Source organism: Hyperoodon ampullatus, assembly GCF_949752795.1.
Source record: "Hyperoodon ampullatus genome assembly, chromosome: 1".
Taxonomy (NCBI): Eukaryota; Metazoa; Chordata; class Mammalia; order Artiodactyla; family Ziphiidae; genus Hyperoodon; species Hyperoodon ampullatus.
The window spans coordinates 150,404,350-150,430,831 of NC_136914.1; the positions used below are offsets into that span (position 1 = coordinate 150,404,350).

The 26,482-nt window shown below is 35.9% G+C and overlaps 1 protein-coding gene across 1 annotated transcript in view; it reads left to right on the top strand.

The window, feature by feature from the left end:
- Positions 1–25,105, top strand: part of LOC307058869 (bifunctional heparan sulfate N-deacetylase/N-sulfotransferase 4) — a gene marked incomplete at both ends in the record, with an annotated part of 237,733 nt that extends 212,628 nt beyond the window's left edge. Inside the window, 5 exons of the mRNA XM_079712576.1 lie at positions 6,944–7,118; positions 11,439–11,609; positions 12,540–12,649; positions 16,928–17,030; positions 24,986–25,105. Coding sequence (XP_079568702.1) covers positions 6,944–7,118; positions 11,439–11,609; positions 12,540–12,649; positions 16,928–17,030; positions 24,986–25,105 — 679 coding nt within the window. The remainder of the gene's footprint in view (positions 1–6,943; positions 7,119–11,438; positions 11,610–12,539; positions 12,650–16,927; positions 17,031–24,985) is intronic.
- Positions 25,106–26,482: the final 1,377 nt, after the last annotated feature.

Consider the following 26,482-nt stretch of genomic DNA (forward strand, 5'->3'; position numbering starts at 1 on the left):
TCCAGGTTCATCTAAGTTGCTAAAAATGGCAAACCTTTGTTCTTTTTTACAGCTGAATAGTATTACATTGCATATTCATACCACATCTTCTTTATCCATTCATCTGTTGATGGACATATAGGTTACTTCCATATCTCGGCAATTGTAAATAACATGCTATGGACATTGGGGTGCATGTAAATTTTGAATTAGTGCTTTTGATTATTTTCAATATATACCCTGGAGTTGAATTGCTGGGTCATATGGTAGTTTTGAGGAACTTCCATATTGTTTTCCACAGTGGCTGCACCAATTTAATTTCCCACCAACAATGTACAAGGGTTCTCTTTTCTACACATCCTCATGGACATTTGTTATTTGTGTTCTTTTTGATGATAGCCATTCTGACAGGTGTGAGGTGATATCTCATTTTGGTTTTGATATGCATTTCCCTGATGATAAGCAATGTTGAGCATCTTTTCATGTGCCTGTTGGCCATCTGCATTTCCTCTTTAGAAAAATGTCTATTCAGTTCTTCAATTTTTAATGCTTATGTAATTGCTTAAAACTATGTCCTCAAATAAGAAGATTGGTTTTTTTAACATCTTAATTGGAGTATAATTGTTTTACAATGTGGTGTTAGTTGCTGCTGTATAACATAGTGAATCAGTTATATGTATACATATAGCCCCATACCTTCTCCCTCTTGCGTCTCCCTCCCAGCCTCCCTATCCCACCCCTTTAAGTGGACACAAAGCACCGAGCTGATCTCCCTGTGCTATGCAGCTGCTTCTCACTAGCTATTTTACCTTTGGTAGTGTATATATGTCCATGCCACTCTCTCATTTCATCCCAGCTTCCCTTTCCCCCTCCCCGTGTCCTCAAGTCCATTCTCCACATCTGAGTCTTTGTTCCTGGCCTGCCCCAAAGTCCTGCAGAACCATATAATTATTTTTTTCTTTTGGATTCCATATATATGTGTTAGCATATGGTATTTGTTTTTCTCCTTCTGACTTACCACTCTGTATGACAGTCTCTAGGTCCATCCACCTCACTACAAATAACTCAATTTCATTTCTTTTTATGGCTGAGTAATATTCCATTGCATATATGTGTCACATCTTCTTTATCCATTCATTTGTAGATGTACACTTAGGTTGCTTCCATGTTCTGGCTATTGGAAATAAAGCTGCAATAAACATTGTGGTACATGACTCTTTTTGAATTATGGTTTTCTCAGGGTATATGCCCAGTAGTGGGATTGCTGGGTCTTATGGTAATTCTATTTTCAGTTTTTTAAGGAACCTCCATACTGTTCTCCATAGTGGCTGAATCAGTTTACATTCCCACCAACAGTGCAAGAGGGTTCCCATTTCTCCACACCCTCTCAAGCATTTATTGTTTGTAGATTTTTTGATGATGGCCATTCTGACTAGTGTGAGGTGATACCTCATTGTAATTTTTTTTTTTTTAGTACGCGGGCCTCTCACTGTTGTGGCCTCTCCTGTTGCGGAGCACAGGCTCCGGATGCACAGGCTCAGTGGCCATGGCTTAAGGGCCCAGCCGCTCCGCGGCATGTGGTATCCTCCCAAACCGGGACATGAACCCTTGTCCCCTGCATGAGCATGCGGACTCTCAACCACTGTGCCACCAGGGAAGCCCCTCATTGTAATTTTGATTTGCATTTCTCTAATGATTAGTGATATTGAGCATCCTTTCATGTGTTTGTTGTCAATATGTATATCTTCTTTGGAGAAATGTCTATTTAGGTCTTCTGCCCATTTATGGATTCGGTTGTTGTTGTTTTTGATATTGAGCTGCATGACCTGCTTGTATATTTTGGAGATTAATCCTTTGTCAGTTGCTTTGTTTGCAAATGTTTTCTCCCATTCTGAGGGTTGTCTTTTCATCTTGTTTATGATTTCCTTTGCTGTGCAAAAACTTTTAAGTTTCACTAGGTCCCATTTGTTTATTTTTGTTTTTATTTATGTTTCTCTAGGAGGTGGGTAAAAAAGGATCTTGCTGTGATTTATGTCATAGAGTGTTCTGCCTATGTTTTCCTCTAAGAGTTTGATATAGTTTCTGGCCTTACATTTAGGTCTTTAATCCATTTTGAGTTTATTTTTGTGTGTGGTGTTAGGGAGTCTTCTAATTTCATTCTTTTACATGCAGCTGTCCAGTTTTCCCAGCACCACTTATTGAAGAGGCTGTATTTTCTCCATTGTATATTCTTGCCACCTTTATTAGTAATAAGGTAACCATATGTGCGTGGGTTTATCTCAGGGCTTCCTATCCTCTTCCATTGATCTATATTTCTGTTTTTGAGCCGGTACCATACTGTCTTGATTACTGTAGCTTTGTGGTATAGTTTGAAGTCGGGGCGCCTGATTCCTCCAACTCCGTTTTTCTTTCTCAAGATTGCTTTGGCTTTTGGGGGTCTTTTGTGTTTCCCTACAAATTATGAAAATTTTTGTTCTAATTCTGTGAAGAATGCCATTGGTAGTTTGATAGGGATTGCATCTAATCTGTAGATTGCATTGGGTAGTATAGTCATTTTCACAATATTGATTCTTCCAATCCAAGAACATGGTATATGTCTCCATCTGTTTGTATCATCTTTAATTTCTTTCATCAGTGTCTTACAGTTTTCTGCATACAGATACTTTGTCTCCTTAGGTAGGTATATTCCTAGGTATGTTATTCTTTTTGTAGCAATGGCAAATGGGAGTGTTTCCTTAATTTCTCTTTCAGATTTTTCATCATTAGTGTATAGGAATGCAAGAGATTTCTGTGCATTAATTTTGTATCCTGCTACTTTACCAAATTCATTGATTAGCTCTAGTAGTTTTCTGATAGCATCTTTAGGATTCTATATACATAGTATCATGTCATCTGCAAACAGTGACAGTTTTACTTCTTCTTTTATGATTTGGATTCCTTTAATTTATTTTTCATCTCTGATTGCTGTGGCTAAAACTTCCAAAACTATGTTGAATAATAGTGGTGAGAGTGGGCAACCTTGTATTGTTCCTGATCTTAATGGAAAAGTTTTCAGTTTTTCACCATTGAGAATGATGTTGCCAGTAGGTTTGTCATATGTGGTCTTGATTATGTTGAGGTAAGTTCCCTCAGTGCCTACTTTCTGGAGAGTTTTTATCATAAATACGTGTTGAATATTGTCAAAAGGTTTTTCTGCATCTATTGAGATGATCATATGGTTTTTCTCCTTCAATTTGTTAATAAGGTTTATGACATTCATTGCTTTGTGTATATTGAAGAATCCTTCCATTCCTGGGATAAACCCCACTTGATCATGGTGTATGATCCTTTTAATGTGCTGTTGGATTCTGTTTGTTAGTATTTTGTTGAGGATTTATGCATCTGTGTTCATCAGTGATATTGGCCTGTAGTTTTCTTTTTTTCTGAAATCTTTGTCTGCTTTTGGTATCAGGGTGATGGTGGCCTTGTAGAATGAGTTTGGGAGTGTTCCTCCCTCTTCTATATTTTGGAAGAGTTTGAGAAAGATAGATGTTAGCTTTTCTCTAAATGTTTGATAGAATTCCCCTGTGATGCCATCTGGTCCTGGACTTTTATCTGCTGGAAGATTTTTAATCACAGTTTCAATTTCAGTGCTTGTGATTCGTCTGTTCATATTTTCTATTTCTTCCTGGTTCAGTTTCAGAAGGTTGTGCTTTTCTAAGAATTTGTCCATTTCTTCGTGGTTGTCCATTTTATTGGTATATAGTTGCTTGTAGTAATCTCTCATGATCCTTTGTATTTCAGGAGTGTCAGTTGTTACTTCTCCTTTTTCATTTCTAATTCTATTGATTTGAGTCTTCTGTCTTTTTTTCTTGATGAGTCTGGCTAATGGTTTATCAATTTTGTTTATCTTCTCAAAGAACCAGCTTTTAGTTTTTTGATCTCTGCCATCGTTTCCTTCATTTCTTTTTCATTTATTTCTGATCTGATATTTATGCTTTCTTTCCTTCTGCTAACTTTGGGTTTTTTTTTTTCTTCTTTCTCTAATTGCTTTGGATGTAAGCTTAGGTTGTTTATTTGAGATGTTTCTTGTTTCCTGAAATGGATTGTACTGCTATAAACTTCCCTCTTAGAACTGCTTTTGCTGCATCGCATAGGTTTTGAGTCATTGTGTTTTCATTGTCATTTGTTTCTAGGTATTTTTTTTATTTCCTCTTTGATTTCTTCAGTGATGTCTTGGTTATTTAGTAATGTATTGTTTAGCCTCCATGTGTTTGTATTTTTTGCAGATTTTTTTCCTGTAATTGATACCTATTCTTATAACGGTGTGGTCATAAAAGATACTTGATAGAATTTCGATTTTCTTAAATTTACCAAGGCTTGACTTGTGACCCAAGATATGATCTATCCTGGAGAATGTTCTATGTGCACTTAAGAAGAAAGTGTTTTTGGATGGAATGTGCTATAAATAGCAATTAAGTCCATCTTGTTTAATGTATCACTTAAAAGCTTGTGTTTCCTCATTTATTTTCATTTGGGATGATCTGTCCATTGGTGAAAGTGAGGTGTTAAAAGTCCCCTACATTTATCGTGTTACTGTCGACTTCCCTTTTTATGGCTGTTGGCATTTGCCTTATGTATTGAGGTGCTCCTATGTTGGGTGCATAAATATTTACAATTATTATATCTTCTTCTTGGATTGATCTCTTGATCATTATGTAGTGTCCTTCTTTTCTCTTATAATAGTTTTTATTTTAAAGTCTATTTTGTCTGATATGAGAATTGCTACTCCAGCTTTCTTTTGATTTCCATTTGCATGGAATATCTTTTTCCATCCCCTCACTTTCTGTCTGTATTTGTCCCTAGATCTGAAGTGGGTCTCCTGTAGACAACATATATACCAGTCCTGTTTTTGTATCCATTTAGCCAGTCTGTGTCTTTTGGTTGGAGCACTTAATTCATTTACTTTTAAGGTAGTTATTGGTATGTATGTACCTATTACCATTTTCTTAATTGCTTTGGGTCTGTTATTGTAGGTCTTTTCCTTCTCTTGTGTTTCCTGCCTAGAGAAGTGCCTTCAGCATTTGTTGTAAAGCTGGTTTGGTGGTGCTGAATTCTCTTAGCTTTGCTTGTCTGTAAAGGTTTTAATTTCTCCATCAAGTCTGATTGAGATCCTTGCTGGTTAGAGTAATCTTGATTGTAGGTTTTTCCCTTTCATCACTTTAAATATGTCCTGCCACTCCCTTCTGGTTTGCAGAGTTTCTGCTGAAAGATCCGTTGTTAACCTTATGGGAATTCCTTGTTATGGTATTTGTTGCTTTTCACTGTGGCTTTTAATATTTTTTCTTTTCATTTAATTTTTGATAGTTTGATTAATATGTGTCTTTGTGTGTTTCTCCTTGGATGTATCCTGTATGGGACACTCTGTGCTTCCTGGGCTTGATTGACTATTTCCTTTCCCATATTAGGGAAGTTTTCAACTATAAGCTCTTCAAATATTTTCTCAGTCCCTTTTTTTTTCCTCTTCTTCTTCTGGGACCCCTATAATTCGAATGTTGGTGTGTTTAATCTTGTTCCAGAAGTCTCTGAGACTGTCCTCAATTCTTTTCATTCTTTTTTATTTATTCTGTTCTGAGGTAGTTATTTCCACTATTTTATCTTCCAGGTCACTTATACATTCTTCTGCCTCAGTTATTCTGCTATTGATTCCTTCTAGAGAATTTTTAATTTCATTTATTGTGTTGTTCATCGTTGTTTGTTTGCTCTTTATTTCTTCTAGTTCCTTCTTAAACATTTCTTGTATTTTCTCCATTCTATTTCCAAGATTTTGGATATCTTTACTATCATTACTCTGAATTCTTTTTCAGATACACTCTCTATTTCCTCTTCGTTTGTTTAGTCTGGTGGGTTTTTACCTTGCTCCTTCATCTGCTGTGTGTTTCTCTGTCTTCTCATTTTGCTTAACTTTCTGTGTTTGGGGTCTCCTTTTTGCAGACTGCATGTTCATAGTTCCTGTTGTTTTTGGTGTCTGCCCCCAGTTGGTAAGGTTGGTTCAGTGGTTTGTGTAGGCTTCCTGGTGGAGGGGACTAGTGCCTGCGTTCTGGTGAATGAGGCTGGATCTTTTCTTTCTAGTGGGGAGGACCACATCAGGTGATGTGTTTTCAGATGCACCTGGTGTTTCTGTGGCCTTATTATGAGTTTAGGCAGCTTCTCTGCTAATGTGTGGGGTTGTGCTCCTGTCTTGCTAGTTGTTTGGCATAGGATGTCCAGCTCTGGAGCTTGCTGGTCATTGAGTGGAGCTGAGTCTTAGGGTTGAGATAGAGATCTCTGGGAAAGCTTTCACCGTTTGATATTACATGGGGCCGGGAGGTCTCTGGTGGACCAATGTCCTGAACTTGGCTCTCCCACCTCAGTGGCTCAGTCCTGACACTCGGTCAGAGCACCAGGACCCTGCCAGCCACATGGCTGCTAGTGTTAGAGGGTCTCCTGCAGAGGCAGTGGTGGCTGTGTCTCACTGTGGGGACAAGGACACTGGCGGCAAAAGTTCTGGGAAGTACTCCTTGGCATGAGCCCTCCCAGAGTCTGAAAAATTCTTAACTAAGAAAAGATATGAAGTATTTTAAAATATTTACTAGGCAATATGGTGTAATTTGCTGTTTGCCAAGGGTAAACATAATTTTTCTGGTTTTGGTTTTCGATAGCACAGAACACCAACCCAAATGTAAAGGATTTTCCCTCTGTTCTTTAACAACCTACCTATTTCATCTCACTCTTTCCCCTGCCCTAACTAGTCCATTAGAACAATATTACCTGGGATTGTTTTTACATTCAAAGTGTATAGAATAGTCTCTCTTTTGACTATTATAATATGAATAATTAGAAATTGATATAAATGGATGTAAAATATTTAAATTATTTCTTATCCATAGTATGGCAGGAAATCAATTAGACCTCAAGTTAATTAATTGTCTTTCTCTGCCTTCAGGTATATGGAATTTTTCCCTACTCCATCCAACAATACAAGTGACTTTCTATTTGAAAAGAGTGCTAATTACTTCCATTCAGAAGAAGCTCCCAAACGAGCTGCATCTCTGGTCCCCAAAGCCAAGATCATCACCATCCTCATTGACCCCTCAGACAGGGCATACTCTTGGTACCAGGTACGAAGCAGTGAAAAATACCATTAAAAGCATTTGGTCATAGCTTGAATGTAAGCAATGGTGAATTTACAAAGTAAAATCCAGATGTATTGAACAGTCAAATGTTAAAAGAGCTAAACAAACAAAAAAAATTATGAGAAATAAGAACTACTGATAAGATCTACTTGATATCAATTTGGGCAAGGAGTTTCAAGCATAACATAACAGAAGAAAATCACACATCAAAGAATTAATAGATTGAACCATATAAACATGTAAAATGTTGGTCAGTCACAATTAACAAAATTAAAATAACTATCTAAGTAGAGCATCTTTAGCAATACATGTTAAATGGCTTAGTTCCCTTAATTTGTAACAAAAAAAAAGTTCCTGCAAACTGGTAAAAGTAACTAACTAAATAAATAAATATTTGTGTAAAAAAATGAGGAGACAAGCAAAAGGCATAGATAAACAATTTACATACACACACACAAATCCAACCGCACAATAATTTACATGAAAAATGATCAACCTAATTAGGGATCAACAAAATATAAATCAAAATGGTACTTTTAAAAATATCATCTTGGCAAAAATTGTCACGCTTGTTCTCTCTGTTGCTAAGGGTGTGATGATAAAAGTACTCGAACTTTCCAAAAGAAGGATATATATGGAGATATCTTCTGAAAACTAATTTGATGACAGTCATCAAAAGGTTTGTAAAGGTACTTTTGTGCTGTGATTCCTCTCCTGGAATCGATCATAAGAAAACCTCAAATGGATTAAAAATATGTATCCCTTTTTTATTCATCAAGGTACTAATCATAATAATAATAACAAAAGGAAAAGTAAATATCCAACAATATAGAATAGTGTCACACCGAAATGGAGTATTCTTCAGCATTTCATCTTTAGCAAACAAGACACAGTGGATCAAGGAAGGTGTGTTTATAGAAGTGGTGATTTGAATAATAATGAAAAGTTTTCAAAGGAAGAAGGATGTTAAAAGTCCCCCAAGGGAAAATGGGGAATCAGCCCTGGGAGGATCCTGAGAGATCTGGAAGGGTGGCTACAGGAAATAGCTTAGATGGGAGGGAAGCACTCCATTTCCAGAGTTCTTCACTTTTCTTGTGCTGGGACACTTCCGGCAATAGGGTGGAGTCCATGTTCCTCATTTCAGAAATATATTTTTAAAGCATTAAACTACATAGTATTACAAAGGAAACAACTATATAGAAAAGTAATTAAAATCAGTAACAAATTTAAAATCAAATTTGTTTAAAAACAAATTTAAATTTACTGATTTTAAATTAAAAGTAATTTAAAATCAGTAACAAATATTTACTAAATCATTAAATGGCAAGGTCTAATGATGGGGCTAATACTACTGTAATTTTGAAACAGCGGTGGGTATAAACATTTGATATATCTGAAAGACCTGTAATGTGATAAAAAAAAAAAAGAACTGATTTTTATTGGTGGTAAGATCACAAGTACAGTACATACCGAATTTTATTTAGAAGTTACTAAAAATAGACATTTTTTTGAAGATTCAAGTTCATAGATCCTCTGAATTCTATCAGTCGGAGTTATTAAGAACCCCTGCATTGAAACTTAAGGGATAGAAAAGGGTATAAATGTACTTGCTGGTAAATTTGAAGATCTGGGATAGAGAAATTAAAATGACTATGATGGTCTCTTTTTCCTTTAAAAAGTTGAGAACAAGTTAATCTAATGAAAAGAGGGGAAAAATTTGGGAAACAGTATTTTGAGGAGAGAAAAAAGGGGGTATGAAATCTTGCTACAGGGGTGAGGTAAAGTTGACCAGAGAAATGTAAAATTGCCCATTGCAATGAAAGCCTAATTAAAGCTAATGACCTTGAATTTAAGGTGGTAATAATCTATATGTACTAAAATCCCAATGATATGAGTGTATACATAAATTAATGCCAAAATAAAGTAGATTAAAATAAAAAATTTAATACCATTGTAAAATAACAAGTAATTTTTCTTTTTCCTTTATTCTTTTTCTTGACTTTTCAAAATTTCTTCAATAGACATATATCGCTAAGAACAAATAATGATGGACAGAAAAATGTGATACTGCAAACTGAGATTGCAAGTGGTTAGGAATTCAAGTGGAACACTTGTTTTGGGAGCAAAATCCAGAAATTATTGTTAGAATCCATGAGTCAATGACTCCCTAATATACAAAAATGTGTCTTTCTCACTTTAACAAAATTCATATTGCAAAGCAAAATAAACTTATTTTTTTCAATCGTGCCAAAAATATTGAGATGTTAAGCCTTAATGAAACATTTTGAATGTGAACACTTGGAGAAAAATGTTGCACATTTTCCTGGCAGAAAAAATGGTCACTACTTAGAGCAGATTATATGAATCTCTTTTTTTTCCCACATGGATTCAACTATTTTTTTAAAAAAAGAGAGAATCTATGCCTGCTTCTTCAAGTAAATTCTTTGAACATACATATTTGAAATGAATAATTTTTTCTGATAATACATTTTATTGCTATATTGCTAAGACTAGGGTTCCCAGCCTGCTGCACATTTCAAAATAATGCAACCTATTACTTAGGTTGCATTATTACCCAGTCTTGTCTATTCAGTAAGAACCATAAATTTGAAGCTCAGCAGGTATAATTCAGAAACTCCTACAAATGTCACCTGCCACTATAATTTCTACCCCACATTTTTATAATGGGCCTCACAGAGGACCTATAGTGCTATTTTTTCCAGTTCTGTGTGACTTCTGGTCATATTTTTATGCTAATCTTTTTAGTTGCATAAATATAAAAAAAGTTGGTGCTAAACTGGTATAAGTCAATACAGAGCAGATTAAGTACAATTCCATATTATCACTGTGCAAAGTAGAAATGTTCACATTACTGTATTAACATGCACATAGTATGTTTATATTTCTTCACTCAAGTTACCCTGTTTCTACACCCTGTATTAATTAAATGTACTATGTAGTCTCTATGTATGTAGCATAATGCATTTACAAATAAGGTCAATAAATATGCAATTATGAGAGGGCTTCAAAAGTGTTATTATTTCTACCAACCTACCACTCATTAGTTACACTTTAACCATTTACCACTTAATCACCTTTACTTTCTTAGCAATTTTTATTTCTAACATATATAAGGGCTGCTATTACATAATTCTATCAGGCTCTAATATACTTCCATCCTTATCCTGTAGTAAATTTTCTTTAAGTTCACTTTTAGATATCTTGCAAAATCAATTCATCCATTCCCACACACCTCATTCATCTTCACTCAAATTTACTTTAAAGTTCTCTTAGTTTCCACATTTATTTTTTTCTGCTTATTAAAATCTTTCTCACATTTTAGCTCAAAAGCATCAATCATTAAAAAAGGTCCCTTCATCTTTCATTCAGAACTAATCACTTATTGGTCTGGCTATCACAGCAAATAATTTATACCTCTAGTCAAATATATGACTTTATCACAATCTGTTAATCTATTGTTTTCCATACCAGATTTTTATTTCTTTGAAGACAGCAATTTTGTCTTACCTATATCTTTTTATCTCAAGAATCTATTGCAGGTTGTTGTTCTGGGAAGGATCTTAATAAATGCTTATAAAATTGTATTGATTTGTCTTGGGCTCTTGAGCTTGACCAATGATGGTAGGATGTGAAAGATTCAGAGAATTTGGTACTGAAAAGCAGTAGTGAATTGGTATTTAGGAATTAACAGAGTCAGGTGGAAACCCTTGGGAGGGTAAAAGCAAAGTGCCTTGGGCAACATCAACATAAATGTGACACCTGAGTAAGCATGAATAAACATCTGCCTTCTCTGTATCCATAGCACCTGCCACATAGGGATATTGGGGAATTGTCAGAACCCTCAGGAGTGGCTGTAATGAAAGAAGAGCACAGTAATATGTAAGCCTACTCCTGCCAATCAAAATCTCTTTTCATCAGGCTTGATCTGTCTGGTGTCTGACATCTTTTCACTTATAATCAGACCCAAGGAGAAAATCCTTGTACTCTGTCTCTTGTCTTGCACCTAAACATTTTAGACATGAAGACAACCACAGGCTTATCTGAATGTTACTTCATATATATGGAAGGCTTATACTCTATATAAACAATATGCCAATGCCTAGGCTTCAATATAGTATGCACTTTTCACCTTATTTTTCATTCTAAAATCAATTAATTATTTTTCCTTACTTTTTTTGCAATAAATGACACACACATATATATCCACACATCAAACACATACATGCATACATACCTATGCAGGCATAAAGAAAATTAATTTTACAATTGACTCTCTTATTAAAGCACCAAAGATCACATGAAGATCCAGCTGCCCTGAGGTTTAATTTCTATGAAGTTATCACAACAGCACATTGGGCCCCATCTGACCTGAAAACTTTGCAGAGAAGATGCCTGTTACCTGGATGGTATGCGGTCCATATAGAAAGATGGCTCACTTACTTTGCTACTTCTCAGGTAATGTCCTCAACTGAATGTCTTCTGTTTATTATATCCTCATAGTGTTGCACTGACAAACAGAAAATATAAATTAACATTGCCACAGATAGCAATTTATTATCAGAGATGATCACCTGAGGAAGAAATGATAATTTTTACATTTTTAACATCAATAGTAGTACAACAATGTTAAGTGGCTGTGAAACACATTCTGGGGATCTTCTTTTGCATAGTAGCTGGTATCAAGGTGGTAGGGCCTCACACAGGAGGCATCAGGTGCTTCATAGGCAATAACCAGTAGAGGAGCAGCCAGTTAGACAGAACCTTATGGAACACCATGTGCAGATACCCGTGTGTCATCTGTCCTATGGGACTCTTATAAGGAAAGAAGGAGGTCATGGATTAGACTGTCCAAATGGAAAGTGTTGTAACAGCTCCAGCAACTTGGGATAGAACAGGAAATAAGGATTTGCAGAAAGCGTCCACATCCTTTATCTTCTTCATTCCAGTCAGGTCACAACTAAAACCTGAGTTCTCTGTTGTGGTTTGTAAAGAGAATAGATGGGTAATTTTCATCTGTATGCCCATTATTTCCAAGCCCTTGGTTCCAAGGTCAACTCATGGAATTTCATAGGTTGGATAAGTATCTGTATTACAGAGCAGATGGAAAATCATGTTTCTACTGAACTCCTAAATCAAGAGAGTGTCAGTGTTTATTTATGATTTACAATCAAGTTAGTTAAGGTTATAAAAAATGCCTTTGGCAAAACTTGCTGTTTATTTGGAAGGACACAAGAATAGTAAACATTAACATGTATGCTAAGTAGTGCACATTTTCTTCCTTTTCACACTGATCTAATTGATTAACATCATACAGGTCAAGGGAGGCAGCTTGGTCTATTTAATTTAATTTTGTTCTTCATAAAGTGACTATTTTTGACTCTGCAGTTGCTAATTATTGATGGACAGCAGCTGAGATCTGACCCAGTTACTGTGATGGACGAAGTCCAGAAGTTTCTGGGAGTTACACCTCATTATAATTACTCTGAAGCACTAACGTGAGTCTATTCTCATGGTTGATTTCATTTCCATTATTTGCCATCATAAATTATCACTGGTAGGTGTGTATATAGCATCATTAATACTAGGTATGAATTTATACATCATTATGCTACTCAAAAGCAGTCAAAGGAATGTCCTCATTATTCATGTAGTGTCTCCCCCTTTGAATACCAGGAACACTTTACCTCACAGGCATTTTATGTATCACAAATTCCCCTTTTTGTGAGCTTTTTCCCAATATAAATTTGTTTAAGTAAACTTTCTACATGACTACTCTATGCAGAAAGTGTTCTAGGAATTGAGGTTACAAAGGTGAAAAAGATGATCTCTTTCCCCAAGTAATTTACAGGTTAGAAATAAAATGTTAATGGCCTCCATTAGCTCTGTGAAAGTGAGTAGTGTTTTGGGAAGAATTGGGAAAGGGATACATTCATGTTTTACTCTGTATTTATTAAATTGTGTATAACCAAATATAATCACATATAATGTAGTTATTAATGCACAGCTTACCGCCCAGAACCTACCGGCATGTAACCGTAGCCATTTTATTATGCTCATGGATCCTGTGCGCTGGGACTTTAGACAGGACACAGCCAGGACAACTTGTCTCTGCTCAAAATATATACTTGGGGCCATATTTGGGAAGACATGAATATCTAGGTATGACTTGAATGGTTGGAGACTGGAGTCTTCTTTTTTTTTTTTTTTTTTTTTTTTTTTTTTGCGGTACGCGGGCCTCTCACTGTTGTGGTCTCTCCCGTTGCGGAGCACAGGCTCCGGATGCGCAGGCTCAGCGGCCATGGCTCACGGGCCCAGCCGCTCCGCGGCATATGGGATCCTCCCAGACCGGGGCACGAACCCGTATCCCCTGCATCGGCAGGCGGACTCTCAACCACTGCGCCACCAGGGAGGCCCCTGGAGGCTTCTTTATTCACACCTTTGGCTCTTGGACTGGGATGGCTCGAAGCTGAGCTCAGTGGGACAAGACCTCTCTGTGTGACTTTCTCACAGTGTAGTGGTTTTGTGTTCTGAGAGGGGGTGGTATATCGAGGGAATGTGGTTCAAGGCCTTCTCTGACCTAGCCTTGCAAGTCATATAGCATCACTTATGCCATATTCTATTGATTGCAACCAAGTCACTAGAGTCAGTGCAAATCCAAGGGGAGGGAAAGGAGCCTCCACCTCTTGATGAGGAGGGGCAAGGGCATTCTGCAGAAGAGAATGTGGGAGGGCGTATATTGTTGCAGTCACCTTGGGAAAATAAAATAATATATTTGGGTGATTGAAAATGCGAAAAAAAAGTGTAAAGAAGCAAAATAAACAAAAACAAAAGCTCCAAGCAGTCAAAATATATATTTAAAAGGGCATGTACTTGATGCCCTCACAAAGGCCTTATATACAGCCTATTAAGTTTTAGACAAAATTTTAACAAGCTTGATTATATAATTTCCCAGTTCACAGCAGATTAGAATCAGCAGTTAGGTAATTAGAGAGGGTAATGGAAGGACAGGAAAAGAAGCAATAAGATTGGGTTGTTCCTTATCCACTAAAACAAGTCTAATGAAATTTTTACCTACACATGGAAATAACAACACAAGGCATGGCCCCTGCTGATTAAGTAGACAAAGTTTCCTGTAATACGTTTACATAAATATTATTGATGTCAGCATGTCTTCCCCTGCTTGCCTGCAGTAGTTTAGGGAATGGTTCTGTTCTGTTTACTACAAATAGTTCCTTATGGTTCAATAAACCTGTAAAATCATACTTCAAAAGAAGAGATTACAAACAAGTACAGAATATATGGGTTTTTTTTTTTAGAATATATGGTTTTTAATACATGTCACACATCACAAAAATTAATAACTATAGTGATGTTCAGTGTAATAAAAGAACTTGTAAGGCAACAAATTCATATCCTCAAAGTTGTCTAACAGTTATTTGAGAAAGACTTTGCATCTTAATTTCACAATTTCATGCCTACTGAAACCAAACCATAAAACAAGGAATTGATATAACTTAGCAAGAATAAATGCCCATTGTTAGACTTCGGGTCTATAACATTGTCAATGCAGTAAATGAAACCAGGGCAGCAAAGTAATGTGGATTCAAGGTTATGGAAACCCTATCTAAAAAAATGACTTTCAATATTCTGGATGGCTCTCCTTCCTCAGGTTGTATTAAGCTCTGCCTCATAACAGCTGTTTGGAGAGCAAGGAGAGACAGCAGCCCATCCTGAGACCTCTGTACACCGGAGAGCAAAGGAGATACTCTCAGTGTGTATCAATATCTTGGCTTGGTTGCCAGAGCTGTATTTTACCTTAATGCAGTTAAATATTCTCATCCTGAGGCAGAAAATGCTGTTTAGGGGCACTGTTATCCTGCCTTCCCCATCTCATTTTGCACAGCATGCAGAATTGTTTTTCCTCTTGGGAAATTAATGAAAACTAGAGAAAGGCCTATGATAGGCAAGGAGCAGATTGAAAAGTCCAGGATGGAAATGATTCTGTCTTCCTTTTATCCATTTAACCAGTGATGTATTTAATTTTAATTGATAACAAGTACTAGGACAACCTGGACTGCAAGGATCAGGTCTCTAATAATAGATTGGACAAGGAACTGTAAAGAAAAATTCCCTCTCCCCCTAAATGAGTTCACATATGTGCAGAAGCAAATTGCAGGTGCACCGTTATTATAGGAATAGGCCCAGGGCAACAAAATATTCTGCAACTAATTAACTTTACGTCCTACTCAATTATGCTCCATCTTTCTAAAACATCTGCTGAGCAACGAAAATGCAAACCTTTTCGATGTTTTATGCATGCAGCAAGTCCCATAGCAGTAAATTTAAAATTGCCCTTCCCATTTGGTTTATTCTTTCATTTTTCCTACCTTGTTGGTTCTAAACAAAAATTCTTATATATCTGAGTTTAAACCAAATAATTAGGCCACACATTCTTTCTTTTGTAACTTTGTGCAGCCATGGGAGCAAAACAACTTTAGAATTTTCTTTAAGAGTATTGGGTCTGAATTAACCAATAGGATCATCTGCCTTCAACAAAAGAAATGAAGATTTGTCTAATCTTCCATTCACCATTTGTATAATCTGTGTCTCAAGTTCTCTGGAAAAATATAGTGAATTATATCTTTACCCTTTTAATTTCCTCCTTCAAAAGTATAAACATATTGAACTGTTAAAAATATATATAGCAGTTTTCTTAGAAGCTTTAATTCAGGTTTATATACATGGAAGCAACATAAGTGTCCATCAACAGATGAATGGATAAAGATGTGACACATATATACAATGGAATATTACTCAGCCATAAAAAGAAATGAAATTGAGCTATTTGTAGTGAGGTGGATGGACCTAGAGTCTGTCATACAGAGTGAAGTAAGTCAGAAAGAGAAAAACAAATACTATATGCTAACACATATATATGGAATCTAAAAAAAAAAAAAAAAAAGTGGTCATGAAGAACCTGGGGCAAGACGGGAATAAAGACACAGACCTACTAGAGAATGGACTTGAGGACATGGGGCGGGGGAATGGTAAGCTGGGACAAAATGAGAGAGTGGCATGGACATATATACACTACCAAATGTAAGACAGATAGCTAGTGGGAAACAGCCACATAAAACAGGGAGATCAGCTTGGTGCTTTGTGACCACCTAGAGGGGTGGGTTTGGGAGAGTGGGAGGGAGGGAGATGCAAGAGGGAGGAGATATGGGGATATATGTATATGTACAGCTGATTCACTTTGTTATAAAGCAGAAACTAACACACCATTGTAAAGCAATTATACTCCAATAAAGATGTTAAAAAAAAAGAAGTATATTTACATTACATTCAGTCACCTTACCATTGAACGACATCAAAGAAATCTGTGAATATATTTTAACAGGGAAATCATATAAATAAGACAATAAATATTCTAAAGATCCTATATATATGGTTGTAGTTTTGTAGTTCATCTTTCATATTTTATGGATGAACAGGTAAAATATAAAACTTAATAATTTCATCATAAGAAAAGACTAAAGATCTATATGTTCTTTTTCATTACAGTAGAAATATCAAAAATACATAACATATAGTTTATTTAATCTCATAAATCAATTCAATGAATATTTTTAGAATTGAATTAAATTAAATCAAAACAACAGGCATATGAAAGTGCATTTCCTTTACACAATTGGTGAGGCTCTCTCAAAATTCTGTGTATAATTTATAATCATTATATTTTTATTATCATTTATATATTTTATCGTTTGTAGTTTTGATCCCCAAAAGGGCTTTTGGTGTCAACTACTGGAAGGAGGAAAGACCAAATGCCTTGGAAAAAGCAAAGGTCGAAAGTATCCACCCATGGATCCAGAGGTAATATTTTCCTCATCTTTGAAATACACTGGTAGAACCCTGTGCATACAACTATTTCAAAGTTAGTAGACAATATATTTGATTCCTTTTTCTGCTTTTTCATTGCTATCAATAGTTTTATATATTTGGAAAATAAATAGACAGACCAACAGAGATAGATGATTGATAGATATCTGTAGAAAATGTGTGCAATTCAAACATAAATACTTACTGAAGAGTAACTCCTTTCCAAACGTGTAAAGTACTTAAATAAATTATCTACTAAACAAGTGATTTTGGATAAAATATATAAGCATTATTATTACGTATTGAATACATATATCCAAGGCCTATACAATGCATGGTACTGAGTTAAGCAAAGGGAGTAAACTGCTCTGATCACCAATTACAACATATGGTGGAGAGGTTCTTCCACATCACCAAGCAAGGCTCAGACACCAGCTGGGTGTCCCACAACTCAACACAGTTCTGACACTGTCTTCCCAAAGATAGTAACAAATCCCACAGTCTAAGGGCCACATCCTATGAGACTGTCCCTCCCTGTTCAGGTTTTCACCTCAAGTCCCAAGTCCAGGTTATCACCTCCATTTTGAACCACTGGCTATAGATTAGACGTTCCAAAAGCCCCCTCCTTGGTTCTGATTAATATGCTAGAGCAGCTCCCAAAACTCAGAGAAACATTTTCCTTATTGGATCACTGTTTCATTACAAAGGGATATAACTCAGAAATAGATATATGAGATATATCAGATATATGAGGTGCAGATATATGAGGTGCATAGGCCAAGATATGGGGTAAGGGTGTGGAGGTTCCATGCCTTTTATGATTTCTCTAGTTTCTCCACATGTTCACCAACCCAGAAACTCTCCAAACCCCATCATTTTTGGGTTTTTATGGAAGTTTCATTACAGGGACATGATTGATTAAATCACTGACAAATGGTGATTGATTCAACCTCCAGCCCCTCTCCCTTACCCCATGGTGAGGGGATAACATTAAAGTTCCAAACTTTTGCACCAGAGGGCAGACAGCAGAAGCAAGAAGAACTACAATGCTGCAGCCTGTGGAACAAAAACCACAATCAGAGAAAGATAGACAAGATGAAAAGGCAGAGGGCTATTACCAGATGAAGGAACAAGATAAAACCCCAGAAAAACAACTAAATGAAGTGGATATAAGCAACCTTCCAGAAAAATAATTCAGAATAATGATAGTGAAGATGATCCAGGACCTCGGAAAAAGAATGGAGGCAAAGATCAAGAAGATGCAAGAAATGTTTAACAGAAACCTAGAAGAATTAAAGAAGAAACAAACAGAGATGAACAATACAATAACCGAAATGAAAAATACACTAGAAGGAAGCAATAGCAGAATAACTGAGGCAGAAGAACGGATAAGTGACCTGGAAGACACAATGGTGGAATTCACTGCTACAGAACAGAATAAAGAAAAAAGAATGAAAAGAAATGAAGACAGCCTAAGAGACCTCCGGGACAACATTAAACGCAACAACATTCACATTATAGGGGTCCCAAAAGGAGAAGAGAGAGAGAAAGGACCAGAGAAAATATTTGAAGAGATTATAGTCGAAAGCTTCCCTAACATGGGAAAAGAAATAGCCACCCAAGTTCAGGAAGTGCAGCAAGTCCCATACAGGATAAACCCAAGGAGAAACATGTCAAGGCACATAGTAATCAAGTTGGCAAAAATTAAAGACAAAGAAAAATTATTGAAAGCAGCAAGGGAAAAGCAACAAATAACATACAAGGGAACTCCCATAAGGTTAACAGCTGATTTCTCAGCAGAAACTCTACAAGCCAGAAGGGAGTGGTGTGATACACTTAAAGGGATAAAAGGGAAGAACCTACAACCAAGATTACTCTACCTGGCAAGGATCTCATTCAGATTCGATGGAGAAATCAAAAGCTTTACAGACAAGCAAAAGCAAAGAGAATTCAATGTCACCAAACCAGCTCTACAAAAAATGCTAAAGGAACTTCTCTAAGTGGGAAACACAAGAGAAGAAAAGGACCTACAAAAACAAACCCTAAGCAATTAAGAAAATGGTCACAGAAACATATGTATCAATAATAACGTTAAACGTGAATGGATTAAATGCTCCAACCAAAAGACCCAGGCTTGCTGAAAGGATACAAAAACAAGTCTACAAGAGACCCACTTCAGATCTAGGGACATATACAGACTGAAAGTGAGGGGATGGAAAAAAAAATTCCATGCAAATGGGAATCCAAAGAGATGAAGTAGCAATACTCATATCAGATAAAATAGACTTTAAAATAAAGAATTTTACAAGAGACAAGGAAGGACACTACATAATGATCAAGGGATCAATCCAAGGAGAAGTTATAACAATTATAAATATATATGCACCCAACATAGGAGCACATCAATACATAAGGCAACTGCTAACAGCTGTGAAAGAGGAAATCAAGAGTAACACAAAAATAGTGGGGGAATTTAACACCTCACTTATACCAAAGGACAGATCATCCAAAATGAAAATAAATAAGGAAACAGAAGCTTTAAATGACACAACAGACCAGATAGATTTAACTGATTTTTATAGGACATTCCATCCAGAAACAGCAGATTACACTTTCTTCTCAAGTGCACACAGAATATTCTCCACGATAGATCACATCTTGGGTCACAAATCAAACCTCAGTAAATTTAAGAAAATTGAAATCATATTAAGCATCTTTTCTGACCACAACGTTATGAGATTAGAAATGAATTACAGGTAAAAAATGTAAAAAACACAAAGACATAGACTAAACAATACGTTACTAAATAACCAAGAAATCACTGAAGAAATCAAAGAGGAAATCAGAAAATACCTAGAAAAAAATGACAATGAAAACATGATGATCCAAAACCTATGAGATGCAGCAAAAGCAGTTCACAGAGGGAAGTTTATAGCTATACAAGCCTACATCAAGAAACAAGAAAAATCTCAAATAAACAATCTAACCTTACACCTAAAGGAACTAGAGAAAAAAGAACAAACAAAACCCAAAGTTAGCAGAAGGAAAGAAATCATAAATATCAGAACAGAAATAAATGAAATAGAAACAAAGAAAACAATAGCAAAGATCAATAAAACTAAAAGGTGGTTCTTTGAGAAGATAAACAAAATTGATAAACCATTAGCCAGACTCATCAAGAAAAAGAGGGAGAGGACTCAAATCAATAAAATGAGATATGAAAAAGGAGGAGTTACAACAGACACTGCAGAAATACAAAGCATCCTAAGAGACTACTACAAGCAACTCTATGCCAGTAAAATGGACAACCTGGAAGAAATGGACATATTCTTAGGAAGGTATAACCTTCCAAGACTGAACCAGGAAGAAATAGAAAATATGAACAGATGAATCACAATTAATGAAATTGAAACTGTGATTAAAAATCTTCCAACAAACAAAAGTCCAGGACCAGATGGCTTCACAGGTGAATTCTATCAAACATTTAGAGAAGAGTTAACACCCATCCTTCTCAAACTCTTCCAAAAAATTGCAGAGGAAGGAACTCTCCCAAACTCATTCTATGAGGCCACCATCACTCTGATACCAAAACCAGACAAAGATACTACAAAAAAAAAAGAAAATTACAGACCAATATCACTGATGAATATAGATGCAAAAATCCTCAACAAAATACTAGCAAACAGAATCCAACAACATACTAAAGGGATCATACACCATGATCAAGTGGGATTTATCCCAGGGATGCAAGGATTCTTCAATATACACAAATCAATCAATGTGATACACGATATTAATAAATTGAAGAATAAAAACCATATGATCACCTCAATAGGTGCAGAAAAAGCTTTTGACAAAATTCAACACCCATTTATGATAAAAAAAACTCTCCCAAAAGTAGGCATAGAGGGAACCTACCTCAACATAATAAAGGCCATATATGACAAACCCACTGCAAACATCATTCTCAATGGTGAAAAACTGAAAGCATTTCCTCTAAGATCAGGAACAAGACAAGTATGTCCACTCTCACCACTATTATTCAATATAGTCTTGGAAGTCATAGCCACGGCAATCAGAGAAGAAAAAAAAATAAAAGGAATACAAATTGGAAAAGAAGAAGTAAACCTGTCAGTGTTTGCAGATGACATGATACTATACATAGAGAATCCTAAAAATGCCACCAGAAAACTATTAGAGCTAATCAATGAATTTGGTTAAGTTGCAGGATACAAAATTAGTTCACAGAAATCTCTTGCATGCTTATACAATAATGATGAAAAATCTGAAAGTGAAATTAAGGAAACACTCCCATTTACCATTTCAACAAAAAGAATAAAATACCTAGGAATAAACCTACCTAAGGAGACAAAAGACCTGTATGCAGAAAACTATAAGACACTGATGAAAGAAATTAAAGATGATACCAACAGATGGTGAGATATACCATGTTCTTGGATTGGAAGAATCAATATTGTGAAAATGACTATACTACCAAAGCAATGTACAGATTCAATGCAATCCCTATCCAATTACCAATGGCATTTTTTACAGAACTAGAACAAAAAATCTTAAAATTTGTATGGAGATGCAAAAGACCCTAAATAGCCAAAGCAGTCTTGTGGGGAAACAATGGAGTTGGAGGAATCAGACTCCCTGACTTCAGAGTATTCTACAAAGCTACAGTAATCAAGACAGTATGGTACTGGCACAAAAACAGAAACATAGATCAATGGAACAAGATAGAAAGCCCAGAGATAAACCCACGCACTTATGGTCAACTAATCTATGACAAAAGAGGCAAAGATATACAATGGAGAAAAGACAGCCTCTTCAATAAGTGGTGCTAGGAAAACTGGACAGCTACATGTAAAAGAATGAAATTAGAACACTCCCTAACACCATACACAAAAATAAACTCAAAATGGATTCCAGACCTAAATGTAAGTCCAGACACTATAAAACTTTTAGAGGAAAACATAGGAAGAACACTCTTTGAGATAAATCACAGCAAGATCTTTTTTGATCTACCTCCTAGAGTAATGGAAATAGAAACAAAAATATACAAATCGGGCCAAATGAAACTTAAAAGCTTTTACACAGCAAAGGAAACTACAAACAAGATGAAAAGACAACACTCAGAGTGGGAGAAAATATTTGCAAATGAATCAATGGACAAAGGATTAATCTCCAAAATATATAAACAGCTCATACAGCTTAATATTAAAGAAACAAACAACCCAATCCAAAAATGGGCCAAAGACCTAAATAGACATTTCTCCAAAGAAGACATACAGATGGCCAAGAAGCACATGAAAAGCTGCTCAACATCACTAATTATTAGAGAAATGCAAATCAAAACTACAATGAGGTATCACCTCACACCAGTTAGAATGGGCATCATCAGAAAATCTACAAACAACAAATGCTGCAGAGGGCATGGAGAAAAGGGAACCCTCTTGCACTGTTGGTGGGAATGTAAACTGATACAGTTGCTATGAAGAACAGTATGGAGGTTCCTTAAAAAATAGAATTACCATATAATCCAGCAATCCCACTACTGGGCATATACCCAGAGAAAACCATAATTCAAAAAGACACATGCACCCCAATATTCATTTCAGCACTATTCGCAATAGCCAGGTCATGGAAGCAACCTAAATGCCCATCGGCAGATGAATGGATAAAGAAGTTGTGGTACATGTATACAATGGAATATTACTCAGCCATAAAAAGGAACAAAATTGAGTCATTTGTTGAGATGTAGATGGATCTAGAGACTGTCATACAGAGTGAAGTAAGTCAGAAAGTGAAAAACAAATATCGTATATTAACGCTTGTATTTGGAACCTAGAAAAATGGTACAGATGAACCAGTTTGCAGGACAGAATTTGAGACACAGTTGTAGAGAACAAACGTATGGACACCAAGGGGGGAAAGCCATATGGGGTGTGGGGATGGTGGTGTGATGAACTGAGCGATTGGGATTGACATGTATACACTGATGTGTATAAAACTGATGACTAATAAGAACCTGCTGTATAAAAATGTTAAAAAATAAAAAGTTCCAACCTTTTAATCACAAGGTTGGTTCCCCATTCCACCAACCTCCATTCTTAGGTGGGGTCCATAAGCCACCTCATCAACATAACAAAATATACCTTTATCACTGTCTCACTTAGGAAATTCCAAGGGTTTTAGGAGCTCTGTGCCAGAAATGGGGCCAATGATCAACTTCATATTTCTTATTATGAATCACAATATCACAAATAGGATACAGGATAAAACAGTTATGAGCCCAGATTTATTATAGGAGGATAAGTTAGTTACAGTCACTTGTTTATAATAAGATACACAAAACAATGTGAAACTACAAAAATGCAGGGGAAAAAATCTTTCAATAAAAGTTATAGTATGAGGAGATAGACTAGGATTGGGAAACCAATTTGCAATCAACTGAGCAGATATAATGAGTATCTCTCCTAAGACAAGGTGGGCAAAAGGAAGATGGAAGTGATTAGGTATTACTATGGATATAGAAGAACTGGAAGGTCCTCAAACTATACCTTTGAACTCAATAATTTCAAAAGGCCTTCAAAAATCACTTTAATCTACCAAGAAATCAATGTAAAATCCCACTACTTCTATAAAACTCTTATCCAGAATTTGAAGTTGTTTACAATCTGGTTTAAGGGAAGAAATGTAATGAAATACCTGGTGAATGGTACAAGACAAAATGTAGTTATGTTAAGTCCATTTCCACAGTACACACAAAAGTGACTAAGGGAGTTTTAGGAAGAAAGAGACTCATTTGTGCTAAAATATTGGGAGGGCTTAAGAGAGATGGTGTAATTTTGACCAGATGGAAACCAATACGTGGGCCATTGCGGCCTATATTTTCACAGGAAAAATGTTCATCTCTACTATTTTATCAAAGAGACACAGAACTATGTTCATTGGGTTCTAATATGAGGTAAGTGACATCCACAGAGAAAGACCAATTATAAAGTTTCTGTCTTCCAGAAATAAAACAAACTAAAACCACAGATATATCTGATAATCCGTTGTTTTTTTTTTGTTTTTTTTTTTTTTTTGTGGTATGCGGGCCTCTCACTGTTGTGGCCTCTCCCGTTGCGGAGCACAGGCTCCGGACGCGCAGGCTCAGCAGCCATGGCTCACGGGCCCAGCCGCTCCGCGGCATATGGGATCCTCCCAGACCGGGGCACGAACCCGTATCCCCTGCATCGGCAGGCGGACTCTCAACCACTGCGCCACCAGGGAGGCCCAATAATCCGTTTTTTTAAACCATTCATCTAAAAATGGCCCATCACTCCAGCTTGGTTAGGAATATAAGAATCACAGGAAAGATCATTATAGTGATCTTTATAATGAGACCTTATAATATCTTTGAAGAAGAAACGCTTAATGATTTTTTCAAAAAAAACTGTTTTGGTCCTGAATAAATATAAAAAAAAATTTATAAATTGCAAGTTATTTCTTTAATCATGAAATTTAGCTTTTGTGATTATGTTTGTTTTTCATCTTTATGCTATGACCCAATTTTACATAAAGTGACCAATTTAAAAAACATAGATGTTTTTTCTGTAGATTTGGTACCACATCTGGTCCCTACGTACCTCATTCTTTTTTAGTATTATATACTTCTTATCAACTTTTCTCCCTACATAGCCTTCAGCAATCCCTTAATAAATAGGTGTTTTAGTGGTTGTATAAGGCACATAAGTTATACCTGGACCCATTTTTATTTTACAGCTACACTTCTGCCAAATATTTTCTAATGGTAAAAATGAGTGATATCTGCAGAAAAATACAAAGAAATACCTATTTTATAGCCGGTCCTAGTATAGTAGAATTATTTAAGAGATGTGCGCAATCTCATTTAATGAACTAATAGCTTCCTTTGTCTTCTTTTTCTTTTCACTTTTCAGTCTAGAACCTTCCTCTCTAATTACTACCGAGATCATAATGTGGAACTGTCCAAACTGCTACACAGACTGGGGCAGCCTCTCCCATCATGGCTGAGACAGGAGCTACAAAAAGTGAGATAGCACTGGAGAGAAGAACCAAGGCTCCCAAGATACTGACTTTTACTATAAAACAGAAAAACAAACCCCTCATCTTTTATCCCCTTAATGCACTTGTGACTGTCAACAGAGGATCATGTGAATAAATCTCCTTCTATCTTTTTCATAAAATGAAAACTGTTATATATGCGCTCATTGGCTATTACTAGCATCAATCCCTGTGTGAGCTTTTGAGAAATAATGTGGGGTTTTGTGGCATTACCCAGTTTCCAATGTGGGGATTGTAACACAGCCCAGTTCCTCTGTTGACCATAAGGTTTCAGAAATTGTGTTTGACTGAGAACACTGATTATATACAAGAGACAAATTAGAATCTTGAGGAAAAGATAAGGACTGAGATATCTGTAACTGAGGCTAGTAGTAACCCAATATCTGAATTAAGGGCTTACATTTTCCCTTGCTAATTTAAAAACAATTTTGCTTTTGTTATGAACTTATAAGTATAATCCTCTACTCTTATTTTGAGCAGTTATTACTTATTATATTTAGCCCACACGTGTTTTCCTCTGTTACTCCTCTTTATGAATTTCTTTGACTTGCTAAAGAAGTTGCAAAGTTGTAACCTCCCACATTTTTGGTCTGTTTTCCTTTTATAGGAGGAGACTATCTGAAAATTTCCATATTCACTGACAATAGTATTTTATCTGGCAAGGCATGCCATTCTCGGTGAATTTTGCATTATGGTTCCAACAGCGGCAATCAGAGATTTGGGGGAAAAATGAATGAGAAAGTGCATACTTTGCATAATATTAACTACTGTGTGTAAGGCCATATTTCCATGGGTAAAAATCTTACCATACTATTAATCTAGGTATTTCCACCTTGACAGTAATGTAGTATTTATATATTTTTTCACTATCCACAGAAGAAAAAAACTTTATTGATAAGACATGGAATGAAAATACCAATATGTGTTTACAGGTAGAGAGGGGCACTTGTGCCTTTTGTGTAGTACATGTCAATCGCTTAAAGCATGGACTTTTATATGTGTCAGTACATATACTAATGCAAAATATTATGTTTTTAATGCCTATTTAACAGAAGAAATGTAATCTAAAACTTACCTCTTTAAACACTATGAATTCTCTAAATTAAACCATATGTCTCATCCATGCCATCCAAAAATTAATTTCTAGAGAAGAAGTGATGCTCTTCCTGTCTTAGAGTTATAGGTTACTCTCCCATTTGGAGGATTTTTGTCTCATTTGTCAATGAAGGTATGTTAAAAGTTTGTTCATCTTTTCAGTGATACATGAATGTAAAATTTCAGCAGAACAGTAAATCAAAGTGGCTTTGGTAGCATTACCTATCAATCCATCCTTCCTCCAGAGTAATTTTTCT